At 50.1% G+C, this 16,825-nt stretch overlaps 7 protein-coding genes across 7 annotated transcripts; 2 read left to right on the top strand and 5 right to left on the bottom strand.

Moving 5' to 3' along the window:
• Nucleotides 1-269: 269 nt before the first annotated feature.
• FIBRA_02995 (uncharacterized protein) lies at nucleotides 270-1,192 on the top strand (the record flags this gene model as incomplete). The annotated part of the gene is made up of 4 exons (XM_012324841.1): nucleotides 270-378; nucleotides 446-589; nucleotides 649-803; nucleotides 863-1,192. The coding sequence occupies 4 exons, from the start codon at nucleotides 270-272 to the stop codon at nucleotides 1,190-1,192; spliced, it is 738 nt and encodes a 245-aa protein (XP_012180231.1).
• A 163-nt stretch (nucleotides 1,193-1,355) lies between these two features.
• Nucleotides 1,356-2,707, bottom strand: FIBRA_02994 (uncharacterized protein; the record flags this gene model as incomplete). The annotated part of the gene is made up of 5 exons (XM_012324840.1): nucleotides 1,356-1,381; nucleotides 1,435-1,890; nucleotides 1,940-2,167; nucleotides 2,219-2,550; nucleotides 2,604-2,707. The coding sequence occupies 5 exons, from the start codon at nucleotides 2,705-2,707 to the stop codon at nucleotides 1,356-1,358; spliced, it is 1,146 nt and encodes a 381-aa protein (XP_012180230.1).
• Nucleotides 2,708-3,268: 561 nt separating this feature from the next.
• Nucleotides 3,269-4,742, bottom strand: FIBRA_02993 (uncharacterized protein; the record flags this gene model as incomplete). The annotated part of the gene is made up of 8 exons (XM_012324839.1): nucleotides 3,269-3,367; nucleotides 3,427-3,446; nucleotides 3,501-3,751; nucleotides 3,804-3,869; nucleotides 3,928-4,030; nucleotides 4,083-4,209; nucleotides 4,274-4,437; nucleotides 4,493-4,742. The coding sequence occupies 8 exons, from the start codon at nucleotides 4,740-4,742 to the stop codon at nucleotides 3,269-3,271; spliced, it is 1,080 nt and encodes a 359-aa protein (XP_012180229.1).
• Nucleotides 4,743-4,941: 199 nt separating this feature from the next.
• FIBRA_02992 (uncharacterized protein) lies at nucleotides 4,942-5,895 on the top strand (the record flags this gene model as incomplete). The annotated part of the gene is made up of 5 exons (XM_012324838.1): nucleotides 4,942-5,017; nucleotides 5,067-5,169; nucleotides 5,227-5,609; nucleotides 5,663-5,794; nucleotides 5,855-5,895. 5 exons carry the CDS (start codon nucleotides 4,942-4,944, stop codon nucleotides 5,893-5,895), a joined length of 735 nt encoding a protein of 244 aa, XP_012180228.1.
• Nucleotides 5,896-6,061: 166 nt separating this feature from the next.
• On the bottom strand, nucleotides 6,062-8,391 carry FIBRA_02991 (uncharacterized protein; the record flags this gene model as incomplete). The annotated part of the gene is made up of 10 exons (XM_012324837.1): nucleotides 6,062-6,451; nucleotides 6,505-6,532; nucleotides 6,592-6,671; nucleotides 6,729-6,887; nucleotides 6,940-7,150; nucleotides 7,206-7,299; nucleotides 7,378-7,478; nucleotides 7,540-7,664; nucleotides 7,727-8,268; nucleotides 8,319-8,391. 10 exons carry the CDS (start codon nucleotides 8,389-8,391, stop codon nucleotides 6,062-6,064), a joined length of 1,803 nt encoding a protein of 600 aa, XP_012180227.1.
• A 757-nt stretch (nucleotides 8,392-9,148) lies between these two features.
• On the bottom strand, nucleotides 9,149-12,516 carry FIBRA_02990 (uncharacterized protein; the record flags this gene model as incomplete). The annotated part of the gene is made up of 12 exons (XM_012324836.1): nucleotides 9,149-9,271; nucleotides 9,323-9,436; nucleotides 9,486-10,059; nucleotides 10,117-10,436; nucleotides 10,494-10,821; nucleotides 10,881-11,169; nucleotides 11,225-11,493; nucleotides 11,554-11,874; nucleotides 11,928-11,955; nucleotides 12,008-12,082; nucleotides 12,149-12,342; nucleotides 12,386-12,516. The coding sequence occupies 12 exons, from the start codon at nucleotides 12,514-12,516 to the stop codon at nucleotides 9,149-9,151; spliced, it is 2,766 nt and encodes a 921-aa protein (XP_012180226.1).
• Nucleotides 12,517-13,814: 1,298 nt separating this feature from the next.
• Nucleotides 13,815-16,558, bottom strand: FIBRA_02989 (uncharacterized protein; the record flags this gene model as incomplete). Its single annotated transcript, XM_012324835.1, has 4 exons — nucleotides 13,815-13,837; nucleotides 13,896-14,331; nucleotides 14,385-15,820; nucleotides 15,877-16,558. 4 exons carry the CDS (start codon nucleotides 16,556-16,558, stop codon nucleotides 13,815-13,817), a joined length of 2,577 nt encoding a protein of 858 aa, XP_012180225.1.
• Between the last annotated feature and the right edge of the window lie 267 nt (nucleotides 16,559-16,825).

Below are 16,825 nucleotides of genomic sequence, written 5' to 3'. Positions count from 1 at the left end.
GGACAACAGCACCACACAACCGCTCCTCCGGACGGCGCTGCACTCTTTGTACGCCGAAAATTGCTCCTGGATATTCCTTGGTCTCTTGCTTTCGCGTCTAAGTCACTCGAGCACATCATTTCAGTTAATTAGTATCGAGACAAAATGCGGCAAAAGCGAGCAAAAGCTTACCGCAAACTCATGTCGCTGTATTCAATGTCATTTGGCTTCAGACAGCCATACCAAGTTTTGAGTGTGTGCTCTTTCTTCTGGATGGCAGCCCAAAGCTCATGCTTTTCGGTCGTCAAGTCGATTCTGAGATGTGCAAAACGTCCATTTCCCACAAAATAGAGCTGGCTAAGCAGCTCGAAGTGGTTCTTCAGGGTTCTGTGAAGCCTAGTGAGTTCTAACCATATGTGCTTGTGCAGTATTGGTTGATTAATTGCCCGGCGAAGCCGCGCTTCAGTGATTACACAATGCTGTATACACGAACTCTACCTACAAGGCAAGACGCAGCAGTCTGCTGTCGACCTCGCAAAGACATTCGAGCGGCGGAAATGTAATCACCGCGAAGCAATTTCTGGGGATGACTGCTTAAAGAGCGTGGTTGGTACGTGTTTTTCCTCCACAGGTGTCATTCAGCGCGACGAATTTCGACTGTTTGCTTAGGCGATATCAATAAACATCGCTATGCTATTGCCACACAATCGCAGGAGCTAAGGACGAGTCTCCGCGCGATACCTGCTGTACCGGTTGTTCATGTTAATCGTTCGGTTATGGTCCTGGAACCACCTAGTCAAGCAACACTCGATGCAAAAACATCCGTGCGTGCTTTCGCACATACTTTCGAAGTATCTTATATATGAATGCTAATGTTCAACAGGTCGAAGAAACGGCGCTATATCCATCTACGAGTGAGATTACCGCACTCCCGTCATCCGTACCTGCAGAACAACCCCGAAAGAAAAAGAAGGGTCCTAAGGGACCCAATCCACTGAGTGTCAAAAAGAAGATTGTTAAATCTGATCCTTCTAGCTCGCTGAAGCGGCCTAGAGCACCAAAGCCAAATGAATCAGAGGTAGGATCAAAGCGTAAGCGGATGGAAGCTAGTGAGGCCGTAGACAATCAGAGGGTGACTAGTGAAAGTGGTCACAAGAGGAAGCGACGACGGAAAGCCCACCTTACTCCTGACACCGTAGAGACTGATCCTTAGTTGTGTCAATCAATCTTCTCGTCATTGAACCGATTTACGACCCACAACGTTCGTGTGCATCATCATGAATATATCTACAAATCTACAACCTTGGTATACACTCCAGACATAGTACAATATCAGTCGCGTCAAACACAACCCGACGAAGCGACGACGAGAAGATTCAGTTCCCACCACGAAGGCGGAGGACTATAATGCCACATCAGTTTCGGAAAACACCGGTACAATGACATTATCCTCACCAAGATGAAGAGTGGACTCTTTCTGAATATTGTAATCCGACAGCGTCCTCCCGTCTTCCAATTGCTTTCCAGCAAAGATAAGGCGCTGCTGATCGGGAGGAATACCTTCCTTATCCTGAATCTTGGCCTTCACGTTGTCGATCGTGTCTGACGACTCAACCTCCAGCGTGATAGTCTTGCCCGTAAGCGTCTTCACGAAAATCTGCATACCACCGCGGAGACGGAGAACGAGGTGAAGCGTGGACTCCTTCTGAATGTTATAATCCGACAAAGTGCGACCATCCTCCAGCTGTTTACCAGCAAAGATAAGACGCTGTTGGTCTGGCGGGATACCTTCCTTGTCTTGAATCTTGGCCTTGACGTTGTCAATCGTGTCCGACGACTCCACCTCTAACGTGATTGTCTTTCCTGTCAACGTCTTGACAAAAATCTGCATGCCACCACGTAGTCGCAAAACTATGACATCTATTAGACTGGAAAGACCAGCGACATAAGAAAGACATACCAAGGTGAAGCGTCGACTCCTTCTGAATATTGTAATCCGACAAAGTTCGGCCATCCTCCAACTGCTTCCCTGCGAAGATCAGACGCTGTTGATCAGGGGGGATTCCTTCCTTGTCTTGAATCTTCGCCTTCACGTTATCAATAGTGTCCGACGACTCAACCTCCAGAGTGATCGTCTTGCCAGTCAGTGTTTTCACGAAGATCTGCATACCACCGCGCAAACGCAAGACTGAAGCCAGTGATGAGTGATGCACGAACAACGGAATAATATGTTGCTCACCGAGGTGAAGCGTTGACTCTTTCTGGATGTTGTAGTCTGACAATGTACGACCATCCTCCAGCTGTTTGCCAGCGAAGATGAGGCGCTGTTGGTCTGGTGGAATGCCCTCCTTATCTTGAATCTTAGCCTTGACATTGTCGATCGTGTCAGACGATTCGACCTCAAGGGTGATCGTCTTCCCTGTGAGCGTTTTCACAAAGATCTGCATGCCGCCACGGAGACGAAGCACAAGGTGAAGAGTGGATTCCTTCTGGATGTTGTAATCTGACAGCGTACGGCCGTCCTCGAGCTGCTTGCCGGCGAAGATAAGGCGCTGTTGGTCAGGGGGGATTCTACAACGCGCGTCAGCAACCGCCACACAAGAAGTAAAGTTGAATGAACTCACCCCTCCTTGTCCTGGATCTTCGCTTTGACGTTGTCGATTGTGTCGGAGGACTCAACCTCGAGGGTGATGGTCTTGCCAGTGAGGGTCTTGACAAAAATCTGCATGGTGACTAAGGATACGAAGTGGTAGGCTTCAAGGTTGAATATGTCAGCGCCCGGGTTGTCCGCATCTTATATATGGCCCGCAGTGGTAGGCTGACTCAGCCGTGGACCCTTGTCACCCGGCGCCGAATCCACGAGACGCTCTTCGAATCATCTTACAGATTGCAGTCACCGGGCGGCCACCGGCCGATGCCGCGCTTGCTTTATCTGCACTGGCTCGACACAGCTCATGTTACTCGGTGTCGTCGCCGCTCACGCAGTGGACTTCTGCCAAGTGGTCATGTTATATTAACACACAAGCTGTGTCCGGCGATACTATTCAAATCGCTACAGTATACTCCGAGTCAGAGAATCAACTTGTGAAAATCGAGGGCCAGATGTTGATGCGACCATCCAGATCGCCATGAGAAGGTGTGTGGGCCGCTCATCGAGGAGAAAAATTGTCCGATACAGTCCACCCCACGATGGCTTCGCCGGTTATGAAGCACCAAAGCGCTAGTATCATCTCGTTCTGCCGTTCATGGAGCCGCTTGGGCTGAATAACAACTGAACACAAGGGATGTCCTACACAGCTGTTTCTTGGATGCTGTGATCCACCCAAAGTCGTATGGTTAGGTCTTTTTCCATAGATGCGGACGCAATGATAGGTTTCTTAGGATGCGCCTGAATTTTGACTCAGTCATCCTTGGACGTGGTTGACAGACATGATGTATTACACTTACCGCTACCGCGATGACCACGTCTATGGTCTTCTATAGTAACTACTAGGGTTGCATGCATGGTTTAGTAGACGCACCTCTATGGCCATCAAGTACTTGCACAACTTCCCTTGTTTGGAGGTTCCAAATGTATATTTTCGAGTCTTCGCTTCCGCTCATGATGTGTTTGAAGCCAGGCGTGAAGTTTGCAAATAGGCAATATGTACGGTTGAGGTGCCCGCTATAGGTTTTCAGGCATCGCGATGTCTGTGCATTCCATAGACGTATAGTTGAGTCTTGTGTAGATGCGAGGATGAATTTAGAGTTCGGTGTGAACTCAATATGGGAACTAACAACGGATGGTGAGTAGTGCGACGCTAAGTATCAAATCATATTCCTACCAAATAGGATTGTCATCGTCAGCCAGTGTCTTCAGACATTGTCCCGATTCAGAATCCCATATACGGCTGACATCAATGATCATTAAGATAGGACCAAGCTATAATCACAAGCTCACAAGCTCACATAAGACCATCCATCGCACATGATGCTATGAGTGTCCCATCGTGATTGAAAGTAACGGCGGTGACAGGATCAGAATGTGCTGGAAGTGTCTTCAATGTCCTGCCTGGCGAGCACATAAGAGGTCGCTCTGACAGCATTGAATCGTGACTGCATACCTCTTGCAACATCCCACACACGGACGGTCTCGTCGAATCCGCCCGAGACAAGCAGGTTAGACTTTGGATTGAAGTTGACGCAGAACACGAAATTAGTATGACCCTTGAGGACGTTCACGGAAGACATCTAACCGACACATGGAGATAATTCACACATTGAATTCTAGCTCCATCGATTTACGCATACGCACCGTTTCCATGCTCCATATTCGAATGGTCTTGTCATCCGAAGCGGATGCAAGGAACTCGTTGTCTGGAGACCAAGCAATATCGGAGATGCCCTCGTCGTGACCTTGAAGGGTGTGTATAATCTCGCCGCTATCCGCGTCCCATATTTTGACCAGCCCGTCGGCGGCTTGCTTCCAGTAAAGTTAGTCAAAAGAGAAATAGGAGAAGTTGTGTTAACACACCTGAAGAGGCAAGCTTCGTTCCGTCAAAGCTGAACTTCAGAGATGATATGGACCTTCTATGTCCACTCAAAATATAGTGTAAACGATAGTCTGGCGTTGTACGCCGTACAACGGTCAGAGTTTTGATATGATCGTCAGCGGACAAGATCAATGGTTGACCCTGAGCCGATTTTCCGTCCAAATCTTCGTCAACTTTGATTGATGTGCCATTGAGCGAAGGTGAAAGGTTTCTGGAGTTGTCAGTGTCCATGGGCCGTGGACAAACTCGTTCCGGGTGAGTGGCTGGAGATGTCCGTCAAGCGCCCGCCGCCTCAAAAACTTGCTTTGCGACTTCCGCCACCGCCGCGTCCTTGCACAACCAATTGGCCGTCAGTCTTCGTATCACGCTCATTTCGTTTAAGATCAAGGCAGAGACGAGCATAAGCTGACACAACGTGTAAATATTCAACATGGCATCCGTTGCATCGAACTGGGTTTCACCGCCGACGAGGACACCGCTCATTGAGAACCTGGTGTCTGGCGTGGGTGCGTGCAATATTCCACGGTTCTCTACGGATTTTTAACAGCATTGTAGATCGATACAACCCAAGCAATGTGGGCATCCTTGAGGATTACCTGTATCACCAGACCCGGAGCCAGGAGTATGATTGTCTGGCTAATTTGGCCATTCTGAAACTGTCCGTTTGCCAGGTTCCTGGATGAAGTATACCGCTGACCCTCTGTCCTTCCTTCAGATATCAATTCAACCCCGACCTGTACAATCCCGATGTTGTGATCAACATCCTGATCAAAGCCCTCACCTCCGCTCCTTTCCCCGACTTTAATCTTTGCATTTCTCTCCTCGATGATCGTGCAGCGAACACTAATCCGGACGAGCCCGATCCACTACCATCCCTACTTCCTACCTTGACAATGCTTTACAATCTCCTGCAGCAATGTCGCTTCCCCGCGTTTTGGGCATTGTATCGCTCTGATGAGGTTGAGTCGCTCAGAGACAATTACACAGTGGAGTGTGCAGGTTTTGAGGACGCTGTGCGGGATGTCGTGATTCGTGCCGTAAAAGCTGCTTTCACGCGAATAGGTCGTGAAAGGCTCGGTACATATCTGGATCTCACAGGTTGGTACATCTCTTGAGGCTCTACTGGAGGCTGAAGCCCATCCTTATCACAGGGTCCGATTTGGATATACACGTCGCAAAGCTTGGCTGGTCTATCGATTCCTCGACAGGAGTCGTCACAGTTCCACCTAACCCGGACAACCGCATCGAGTCTACAGTTGTCCAAGAAAATATCCAGTTACCGCGTAAGTTCAGTTTCCACCCCTCCACTATACTCATCTGATTTATATACACATATTATAAAGAGTTGACGAAGGTTATTACACACGCTTCGCAGACTGCATAGAAGTTGCTGTAGCTTTACATGAGGTTTGTATTATCAATCGTGCATTGATGTATTGCCTTGCCGGCGCTTGGCATGGTTTGCATCTCTTGCTGTCACTCAGTGATTACACCACTTAGGTGAGACTTGAACAATGGTGATTGTACATGACCTTAGATACACTGAGTATTTATGACCCCCGCATCGACCAGAATGCTGCTGCCGTCCCCCACGTCGCCATAATAACCCCTGCCACTAGAAGAAAAGCATCCCATGCACTGCAACGTTTAGAAAGAGCGATCTTTGCCGAGACCGGTCCAATCACGCTCAGTAGAAAGGAAGAGAATGCACCGAGAAATGCCATCATCGAGCTGAATTCAGGAACGAAGATGGAAACAGCAACCGAGCACAGGGTAAGGAGGGTGCGTTCGATGAAGACAAACATACTTCTCAGTATACGGCGGCTCTTCGGGACGGTGTGATTAGACTCGACGTCATGAGATTGAGTTTTGGGCCCATGCTCTTCAACGGGAGCTGAACTGCCCTCAATTCCAAGCATCATCTCCAGGGCTACGTTAAGCTGTAGACAAACTTCTAAATATCTGTGACAGGTCAATTGTACTTGACACATACCGGTCTAGAAGAGAGAGCAAATTTGGATCTGGCGGACAGCACGTTATTAAGGGAAATCTTGAAGGTTGTATTGTTGTTACAACTTACAGTGGACTTAAGACAAGACCCCATAGGGCAATCCGATTCAAGACAGGATACACACTATACTGTGCCAGATCTTTGCTGAACTGTCAGGTGGTAACGAGTTACCTTCGGAATCATTGATAAAGTATATTCAAGCTCACCTCATCACTAACAGCATTGCCGAACATTATATACCCTGAGACTCCAATGACTGAATAAACGACGGTGGCAACAGTGAACGCCTGGGTGATCATGGAGTCAAATTGCGATGGATCACTCATGTCTCTGACAAGAGACGGGATGACCGCGTGTCCAGCAAGCTACAAAGACCATGGTCAAATTTGCTAATATGACAACTTACGCAGAACGCACCCCAGCCATGAATAGTCCAAACGCAAGACCCAGCTCACCGACACCCTTGGCACCAATACTAGTCTCCGCAGGGCTCCAAAAACTTCCAGGGCTATTAGTTTTGGCAAAACCATCTATCAGGACAACTATTATGATCAACAACGTGGAGGAAATTCCAAGTATTGATGTATAGGATAACACGGAAAGCGGCATGAAAGTCGTAGGTATCATTCTCGAGACATTCCTTCAATCAGCCAAATTGTCTGGACGAAGGAAGACGCACTTACATTAGCAGTCCAATTACTTTATACGTGTTCGATGAATACGTGGGCACGATGGCGTGCAGCGAATCTGCATATAGGGTAACCAAAGCAACACTGACTAACGGTGAGGAATCGGCAAAAACAATACAACTAAATCAATACCTAACGGTAAAAAGCTCCAGGCAGAAGACCGCACTGATCCAAGGCCCTGCATGAGGACCAAATGCCTTTCGGCCAATATCAGAGTAGGTCTTGAGACGAGGGTCTTCGAGAATCATGTTGGCCAGAATCTTTGCGCTGTTGATATAGAGCAAGATTAGACGTTGAGATTACCCAGGACACCATCAGAAAGGCGCACGTGTAGCAAGTAACCAGACCATAAAATGCGACGATGAGTGTGCCACCAACCCATCCAGCAAGTGCAAAGGCAAGCGGCTCGGAAAGCATACCAATCCCAAGTAGAATGGCTATGGCATTAAATAGCTATAAATCACACAATAAAATTCAATATCGAATATCTCCGCCAATATCTGACATCGACTTACTGTCTGACCGAACGTACTGTGCCCAGACGGCATCTTCGCCTTTCCATGGGTCTGGTGATGGTCATGGCCTATCTTTCTCGCGCTCAACTGAGACATTCGGCGGGCCGTAGCAGTTGAAACGGTATGCGTAGCAGTCAGAGAAGACTCGTGAGTGCTTCGAATGGGGGTTTCAGCATACGACACCGACAGTCGCTTTCCCAGTAAAGGTGTACGCTCCTCAGCTTTCTGGATTGAAATGGTGGGTGTTTGGAATGGAGGCAACGGGTTGTATGATGGTCGGCGGCGAGATACGGGGAGCACGAATGAACGTGGACTCGATTTATTGATGTCTTGAGAGGGACCTGAAATCAAGTCCTCATCCCAATGGAGATTACTATGCACGTCGTCGTACGGCAGCGCCTCGTCGGAGGGGTCATCATCGGGAATATCCTCTTCGTCACTTGGGAGCGCTTCCTGCTCCAGGTATTCTTCCTCTCCGTCGTCACAGGTATCATTCGCAGGATGAGATACGGAGTCTGACAGATACTCCTGCACGCGTCGATCTGAGAGGTATAAGAACTCACATACGTCGACCAGGTTGCATAGCACTCACAAGATTCAACGACATCCCTGACCCCAGACAGTGACCGTGGCCGGAAGCTGACTCCTGTTGTGAGGGAAGACATGGTCGTTGACGGTGGTGGTCGTAAAAATATGAGGGTGTATGCTGTTCCTCTTGGGAAGACCTCGTCAGGGTAAACGGCAACTTGCAGAAGTAGTCTTATATGCTCACTCGGAGTGGTGTTACAAATAAGGAAAGGAGACTGAGCTAGAGAGATTTGAACGTCGCGGTGGCAATTGCCAGGAATTTGTCGAAGATCCGAGAAGGCCTCTAGGACATCTGGACCAACTATTCCATAACGGCAGGTCAGCCTATTTATCAACTTCAAGCCGGTCTGGACGAGTAGATGACATTTTCAATAAAATAGCGACGGCGGACTCACGCAGCCATGTGGTGACTCCGGTCAGTGGCCCCGGGTCAAAAATGAGGTCTTGACGAATTGCCAGGGGTAAAGTTGGCCGGCTGAGAGGCACCTTTGACCATCCGCATGCTGATTCTTTGAAGGGTGTTGCAAACCGAATGAGCAATCGCGCAGACATCGCAATATTTATGGGCACGTCTAGGCCAGGACAGTACACTGGGAGTCGCAGCGACAAATACATACTTACCGAATGTTAGTAAAGAGACACGCGCGAGAGACTTCTAAACGCATAGCTCGACTCACCGTTGTCGATGACGAAAGTTATGAATAGTCGAGAGATGTCGAGTGGCCAGACTAACTCCATTAAATAATATTAATATAATAGTAAATGCTATGCAATGTCCATCCAGATGCCAGTGCCAAAAGGAAGGGAATAGATATGTACCGGGATGGCGTGGGATCATGAAGCATTCATCGCTTTGCGGTTTGTCCACTGCATATACGGCTCTCTCGAAACATCCGCGCCAGCATGTTTTCGTGTGCTGCGCCTTGCCTCCGACACTTTCGTATTTGTAACCAAGTCCTGTCGAATAGAGTTCATCATGTCGCCAAGAGTCTCAATATTTATACTCACTGCAGTACGTTTCCGAACGCCGGGTGCAATGTGCGGCCACCACTTCGTGAAGGCATTCTTCAAAGCCAGCTCGCGAACGCCTTTTGGGTTTAACCAAGCAATGAACTCATCAATCTAGAAAAGCTCAGTTGGCTATAACGGCGGATCATTGACCAAGGCATACCTCCTCTAGATCATCAAAAACTGCCCATTCGCCAACGCCCAGCATTCCTTCTCCGCCTTCTTCTTCCTTTCTCCGTACGGAGACATCCTCTTCTCTCCGATCTAGTATCTCTATGTCGAATTCACTTGGTCCCTGTATAAAAATCCGCCCCGTCCCGTATTGTACGGTACCACCGCTCCCTACCAATGACGCCGCGCCCATACCATCAAACCACCAAATGCGGTTATAAAACCTGTCCTTTCCCAGAGGTTTCACGCGAACGGACCCCAGTAGCTTCCTGAATTCTCGCTCAATACCCTCGAGCCGGCGCTCGAGCTTATTGACTTCTTCATCCAATCGCCGATGTTCCGCCAACGCTTGCTTCGCCGATGCTTGCTTTGCGCGCGCTAGCTCCCGTTCTTTGGCCGCTGTACGCCGAGTGTCCTTAGGACGAGCCGCTGACGACGATTCCCCTTCCCCTTCTGAGCCAGGAATCTCAGAAAGATCGCTAGATTCGTGCATCACAACGTCCGTTCCGTTATTGGTTGCACCGTCGAGTTTTGCATCTCCGTTCAGAACACTCATCTCCTCCATGCTGATGGTGAAGAACATGATAAGTACTCATTCAAATCCCAACTAACCATGAACTTACCACTGCTTCTTCGACCTATTCACTTCTATTTTCTCTTTCCGCAAAGCAGTCAACTGCTCCTCAGACCACTCCATGTGCGCGTGAATCGCCTTACTGGATATTGCCAAATTACACAAAAATGCCAATATGGTGACTCTGTCAGCAGGTGACAGGGAATAATATCGAATACTTGGATGTGTAGGGATCGAAAGAGGAATTGGTTCCGGACTTGATAACGGTGTACCACTAGCTGATAGTGATGCTTCTGAAGTCGAATCCGGGGCGAACAGGAGTCGAGTAAATATTTCACGAATTTTAGGGAAATTGCCTAAATTCGCGTGCTATGGTGCTCCCTCAGTGACCTTACTATCAGAACTAGGGTGACAGACATTGCTTACATCTTTCAAACACCCAACAAGAGACTCCTCCCAGCCGTCTCGGCCCTCAGAGTGGCGGAGTGGGGCGCGCTCCCAGTTGTTGCCAACATCGGCCATAGCACCAGTGAGTTGATCTAATGACACGCTAAATGATATGTCGCCCCTCACATCCTTTTTTGATCGTACAAGGGACAGCACAGCACTATGCTTGTTGAAAGGGACGGTGCGCAAGTTATAGATGAGCGCAGCATGAATCTCGGCCAATAAAACACAGGGCGGATCTAGAACAGAGTGTCGTAAAGCTTGCTCAAAGTCGTCCATTGTAAACGGGGATAAATGTAACGGCTGCCTGCTCGTAGCAATAGTCAGTTGTCTGAGCGCAGTTTGCCAGAGATGTCGAGGACTCACCCATACACCACCAGAAAGTTCCAAGCCATAAGGAAGGCATCATTCAATGGTGTGTCACGACCGAAAGGCATAGCTCCGCAGCTTGGTATCGGTCTTTTCAATTTCATCCCAGCCTTCTTCTCCTTATCGCCAATAACAACGTCTAGATCCTCAGTTGGATACCTGATTGGTTTCTTCTTCTTTTTCTCTGCTGCAAGACGATCATTCTCCTCCTTTGCCTTCTGCACCTTATCGGCTTTCTCGCGCGCTTCTCGCTCTCGCTTTTCGGTTGCAGCGGCGAGAGCTTTAGCTTTTGTCCAAGGAGTGTAAGGCAACAGTTGCAACTTAGTAAACTTCAGACATACCCTTCTCTTCGGATGCTGCAGTCATCTTCTTCTGCTTCTTGGTTGGAGGACCCTCCTTGTCCTCCCAAACCTTCTTGCGCTTGTCTATCTCGCCCTTTTTGATATTCTCCACACCTTTCCTGGTCTCCTCGGGCATAACGGTATTCACACCATATCGCTCTGCGATGGTAGGCTTCACTGTCCACGGAGATGCAACCGCGGGTGCACGATCTACACAGTCGCGAATGAAGCGTCGAAGGATGGATTTAGAGAAGGTCAAACGATCGCGACTAGCACGATACAAATCAGAGGTTCGCCGATAACACGTTGAATCCAATATGGAAACATACCCGATGACAGAACAGCGCACATCTAGAAGGATACCACACCACTTCGCTGTATCCTTGCTCTTGTTTTTCTCGTGTCTTCCCGCCCCGGGTTGCTGCTCCTCGTCAAGCACCTGGACCTGATAGACATACTTGGCCGGATCATCTTTGGCGATTGAATCCTTCACTGACGTCTTTAAATCTTCAGCAATCTTGTGGATGGACCGTTCGTCATCGGACAATGAAGAAGATGGCGTAGATCCTGATGCAGGTGGACTTGTCCTGGAAGTTGAAGCGATGGATGGAACATCGGGGGGCACGACCTGAAGGACACGAGCCAGATACCTGGAAGCCAGACATATGAGCACGCAGTACAGTCACGGTGAATGATGACGTACTTCTCGCCTTCTAAGTCGACCAGTACTCCTGTTCCGCCACAGTGAATAAATCTGGCTGGGCGCTGAGGTTGAGTGCTTACTTTCATCCGGATAGTAGCGGTCCTTGAAGCGTTCATATATTGCTTCGACTAAATGATCAAGACGACCCATAACCTCTGGCAATATGAGATCAACGTATTGGTTTATACTCGTAACTCGAACAATGACGCTGTAAGACTCACGCCACTGTACCGCTTTCAGGACTGCGGCCTTGAGAGGATCAGGAAACCTGGAGTGCATCGTCCGTGCCTCATGCCGTTCGCTTTCGACCGCCTGGAAGTAGTCCAAGCCACTCTTCCCAGTGACCTCGCATTGAAACTGTTTAAGCCTATAGAAAGACATCCGCGCGGCATACGCTCTGGGATGTGAAGAAGAGCTAAGCCAACGGATATGAGTGAGGGCGGAAGACCGAGTCGTACTCATAAGACTCGAAGATCTCGCCGGTCTGGGCTAGATAATAGACATCCTTGTTAGGGTCGGACTTGAGAATGGCGAGAAGCTCTGGAGATGGTTCGGTGAGCAGGACGCGCTTGCGTCTGCAGGTGGGCATAATGGATGGAGGAAGAGAGGGGGACCGCGGAAGGGAGCGGCGGGGGGGAGAGGGTGGGATAGGGTAAGCGGACAGGTGGCCAGGTTGGGATGCGAATGCGTGAGGCGGGTCGCCCGCATTTTTGCAGTTGTGCGTCTCCGAGGCCGACCACGCTCAGCCACTCTCCTGCCTCCCCATTTCACACTCAGCCCTCCTCTCTGCCCCGCTCTCCCACCTCCCCTCACCTCCCCTCACCTCACCTCGTGCACATCTCTTTCGCACCCAAGTCTCTCTACCACGCGCCCTCTCTCCGCGTCAAGGGCTCCCTCCTCTTTGTGCCCATCTCTGGCGCGGGTTCTGAGGTAGCAATTCAGGAGAGCCGTCCGCGCCTTGGACCGCCCTCTCGCGGCTCCAGCCATCTCCCGTGCTTGAGATAACCACACCGGAGATCCCTCTGTTACACCATAACTCTATACCCGTTGGCGTTGCTTCGGTGGTCGCGGGACCACACAGCGGGTATGCAGCACAACGGCTCCGAAGGCAGTCGCCCGTGGCGCTCTTAGCTCCAGTCCCACCTGCCGAACATATAGAGCTCTCATGGCCGACTGGGTAAACTTATCTTACCCCGTACACTTTGCTAGCCGCTACCCTGCGTAATTGTCTGGACATATAGGCACTTCTAAATCCCTATGTCCGGCCGACAAACGTATGGCGCCATCCTTATATATACACGCGTATGCTCTTTGGTCAGTGATTGCCACTGCCATTCTGTAGAAACCCAGGACGCGGTATCCGTCTATCAAGTCAATGCTCTTTGGTGGCTTCGTCTCCTGGTGTGGTGGCTGAGCGAAACGGTCACGTGCAGCGTGTCAACGACGCGTCTCCGACTCGGGAAACAAGTTTAACGACTCGTTAATAAAGTTCAAGCTGGCAGAGATCCTGGTGAAATCTTGTCGTACATCGAGTTTACTGGTATTCATCTAGATGACACTAACTCAGATACAAATAGTCCATTTATACATCGCAAAACTTGTAGTCATGAAGGTCATTGATATCGCTAACATTTATGAGGACCAGCCTATGCTGGTTTGAAGGAGAGTATGGAGAGCTAGTAGTAGCACGCATGTAGTGAAGCGAATGGGAGATCCTAGAATTTCAGGTAAGGTCCAGCACTTTTTGACGACCCACAACTCACCAGCGTATGTCATTATGTCGTATCGTAGTAGGCGAATCACAGTCTATCTAATCCCAGTTCCATTCAGTGCCATCTACAGAAGAAATTCTCCTCGTACCTTCTCATCGTTCCCTCTAAATTCGGTTCAGCGCCCCAATTTCAACCGTTCTAAGCTTAGAGGTAATAGTGAGCTCACACACCAGTCTTCCAATTGTATAGAACTGACCTTTGTCTTTGTTCTTCGAGAAGATGCGTCTAAAGCCTGAATGAGAGTTTGACTTCTCTTGTTCCTTCTTTGCACCGACTGCATCAATGATCACAATGGCTTTGGCCGCTGGAGACATGCTGGACTTTGCGCCCCTCGACTCCTTGCTCTGTTGAGAGCGAGGGAGCTTGGAATCGGAACTACTTCTGGTATGTGGCGCCGGCCGCTGTGAGGGTGGAGGGTAGGGGTTCGGGTTTTTCCCTGCCAATTTTGTTCGGCGAAATGGATCAGGGGATGCACTCTGCGCCTGCCGTGATTTTCCCTTGCCACTATCCTGCGCACTTCGTTCTCCTTTCTCAATATTCACCAACACCCAACCAGAACTGTCTGTATCACTCCGCGCTGCGGCCGGTCTTTTAACGACAGGACTACCTGTACCTGTACTGCGGCTACCACTCTACGTTTTTTCTGCATCAGACTCTGTTTCTTTTTGGCTCAGTCTTCACTCACCTTGTCCACGCTACTTGACTGAGGCGTACTCGATCTCCCGCGGGAGTCAGATTCGCTCCCTTCTCGTCTATTGTTGGTCTTGTTCACTAAGCGGCCACGCAGGTCTTGCTCTTGACTGGGACGTTCTATGATAGTTGGAGGCAACATGTTCGATACGTCATTATAGCGCCTCTCGTCTTTTGGAGTGGGAGCACCTTGGGAAGCGCCAAGGTAGAACGGACCGGTGGATCTCTGAATGTGCGCTCGTGGAGGCCGCTCACGGGATGTGTCTTTGACTTCCCGCTGCCTTCCACCTTCGTCCTCTTCCTTAATTTCAGCTAGGAAACTACGGCCTAACTCTGACTCATGCCCTGGGTATGTAAATGGAACCTCCAGGGAAGTTTGCGCCGTCGCAGAGGAAAATGCAGAATCGCCTTCAAAGATGCCTGGACTGAGTAGGGGCGGCGTAGGAGTTCGAGGAAAATCGGGAATGTCCAATTTCAATGAGAGGTCTTTCCCCTTCGACCCACTTCTTTGTAGATTTCCTGATGAATGAGAACTTTGGAAATATCCATTTCCTACTGATCCAGAAGAAGGCATTGGGGTACCTTGCTCTTTGGAAGTTGGAAGCTGTCCGTTTGTACTGGGGGGCGCCGACGGCGACGTACTGATGACTGATGGAAGCGGCTGAGTAGCACTAGTCTCGGGTGGTGGGATGCTAGAAGGCAGCGCTGGCGCAGCTGTTTCTGTGTCAGACAGCGTATGATCCAAAGTTCGTACGTCCGTGCCGAAGCTGGCATGCATAGATGGTAGAATCGGGTGCGACGGGGGCATCATATACCCTACTGCCTGCCAGGGAGCTCGATATGCATATGTGTGTGCATAGCCGGGAACACCAGCGGTCATATATAGGACATCTGGAGACCGCGACAACCGCTCACCTCCCTTGCCTCGCCCGGAACCGATGCCAGTCATGTCAACACTGCCCATGCTACTCGAGAATGGATGTTGCTTATTCTCAACAGGAGAGTTGGCTGCACTATCGCTGTCTGGTATCATCGCCAGGGGAATAGGCACTTGCTGGGACGCTTTACGCAGTATGTTATTCTGTACCTTCTGTGCAGAGGAAATCGGTTTAAGAGGAGATGAAGCAGCAGGCATGGCGCCGCCTGCTCGGTAGGACGAACCGATTGGCACGAGCTTCTCATTGGGAGCCTGGGCAGTATATGGTAAGCTATCCCCTCGTAACTCCTGGCTAGAGGGAGCCGGGCTTGAATGAGGCGAGTCGAAGACTGGGGTATCTTCCAACGGTCCAATAAAAATCCAGAGATCTTGCTTCCGTGACCGGTTCGTTAGAGTCAAAGAGGTGAGGAATGTGAACGCGTGGCTATCGAGTGTGGTGAGAAGACTCAAGATTTGCTGGAGCGAATCAGCCGCAAAGGTGTCCTCTTGAAAGACTGGCGGATCACCTATAAGCAGGGTAGCATTGAGCTGTTTGAGATTCGACACTCACACTTATAGCCTTTCAGCTTGAATTGATAAGTAGCGTCCCCAAGTTTCTTTTCCGATACAACCCCACGAGGCCATGAGCCTCTGACCGCCTGTAGAATGGCTGGAGTAGAAGGTAGAGGAGGGTCGACGACGCGCAAAATGCTGGGGGATACAAAGGATATCGCAAAAGGCGCCCGGGATGGATGAAGAGTGGCAGCCGAACCGGTCGTAATCGGGCCAGAAGAAGAGGACACGGACACGGGCTTGGAGAAGACGAGCGCAATACGGTCGTCTGGCTCACGGCCGTAGTCAACGGAAGACATAAAAGAGTATCCGCACTGTAGAACGGCTGACAGGATGCCAACGACTAACTTCTCGGATTCTATGCTCTTCGGACTTGCCCAGGGCCTGCGGTCGAGACAGAACTCAAAGAACTGTTTCTGTGAAAGCTCGCGGAAGCTAACGAGTAAGTCCTGCTGGTCGAATAGACGTCGGAGAGCAGATGTTACGAGCGGGGGAAAGCTATACAATCTGACGAGATTGGCACCGGAGAGGGCCAGCAGAGAGAACGAAGAGATGACTCGGGGATCGCGAATGAACTCCTTGCGAGGCACGAAGGGAAAGACATTGGTGCCACCGTTCGCATTGGCCGATAGCGGGATGGGATGTTTGGATAACTGTGGAGGGGAGGATGATTGTGCCATGGCGGTTGCGTGCAACGAGCCTTGTGTTCCATATTAGCTGGCGTGAGCAGCGCACTATCTTCGTGCTTTCGGTGGAACCTCTGCAGCCACTCGCCCACCAGCTCGCGTCAGACTCACCACGCCCCGCGTGCAGAGTCCACGTGCCTCCCAGCCGCCCAAGTCTCCTCTCGGCCTGTGCATGGCAGACTCGCGGTCGCTATATCTCAGTCAATGGCGCGCTCAAGCAGTTCATGTGTACTGTATCAGCGGACCGCACTCGTCCATTGC

This window comes from Fibroporia radiculosa, assembly GCF_000313525.1.
Source record: "Fibroporia radiculosa TFFH 294 genomic supercontigs, scaffold1521, whole genome shotgun sequence".
Lineage (NCBI taxonomy): Eukaryota > Fungi > Basidiomycota > Agaricomycetes > Polyporales > Fibroporiaceae > Fibroporia > Fibroporia radiculosa.
This window is presented reverse-complemented; position numbering and strand designations above follow the sequence as displayed.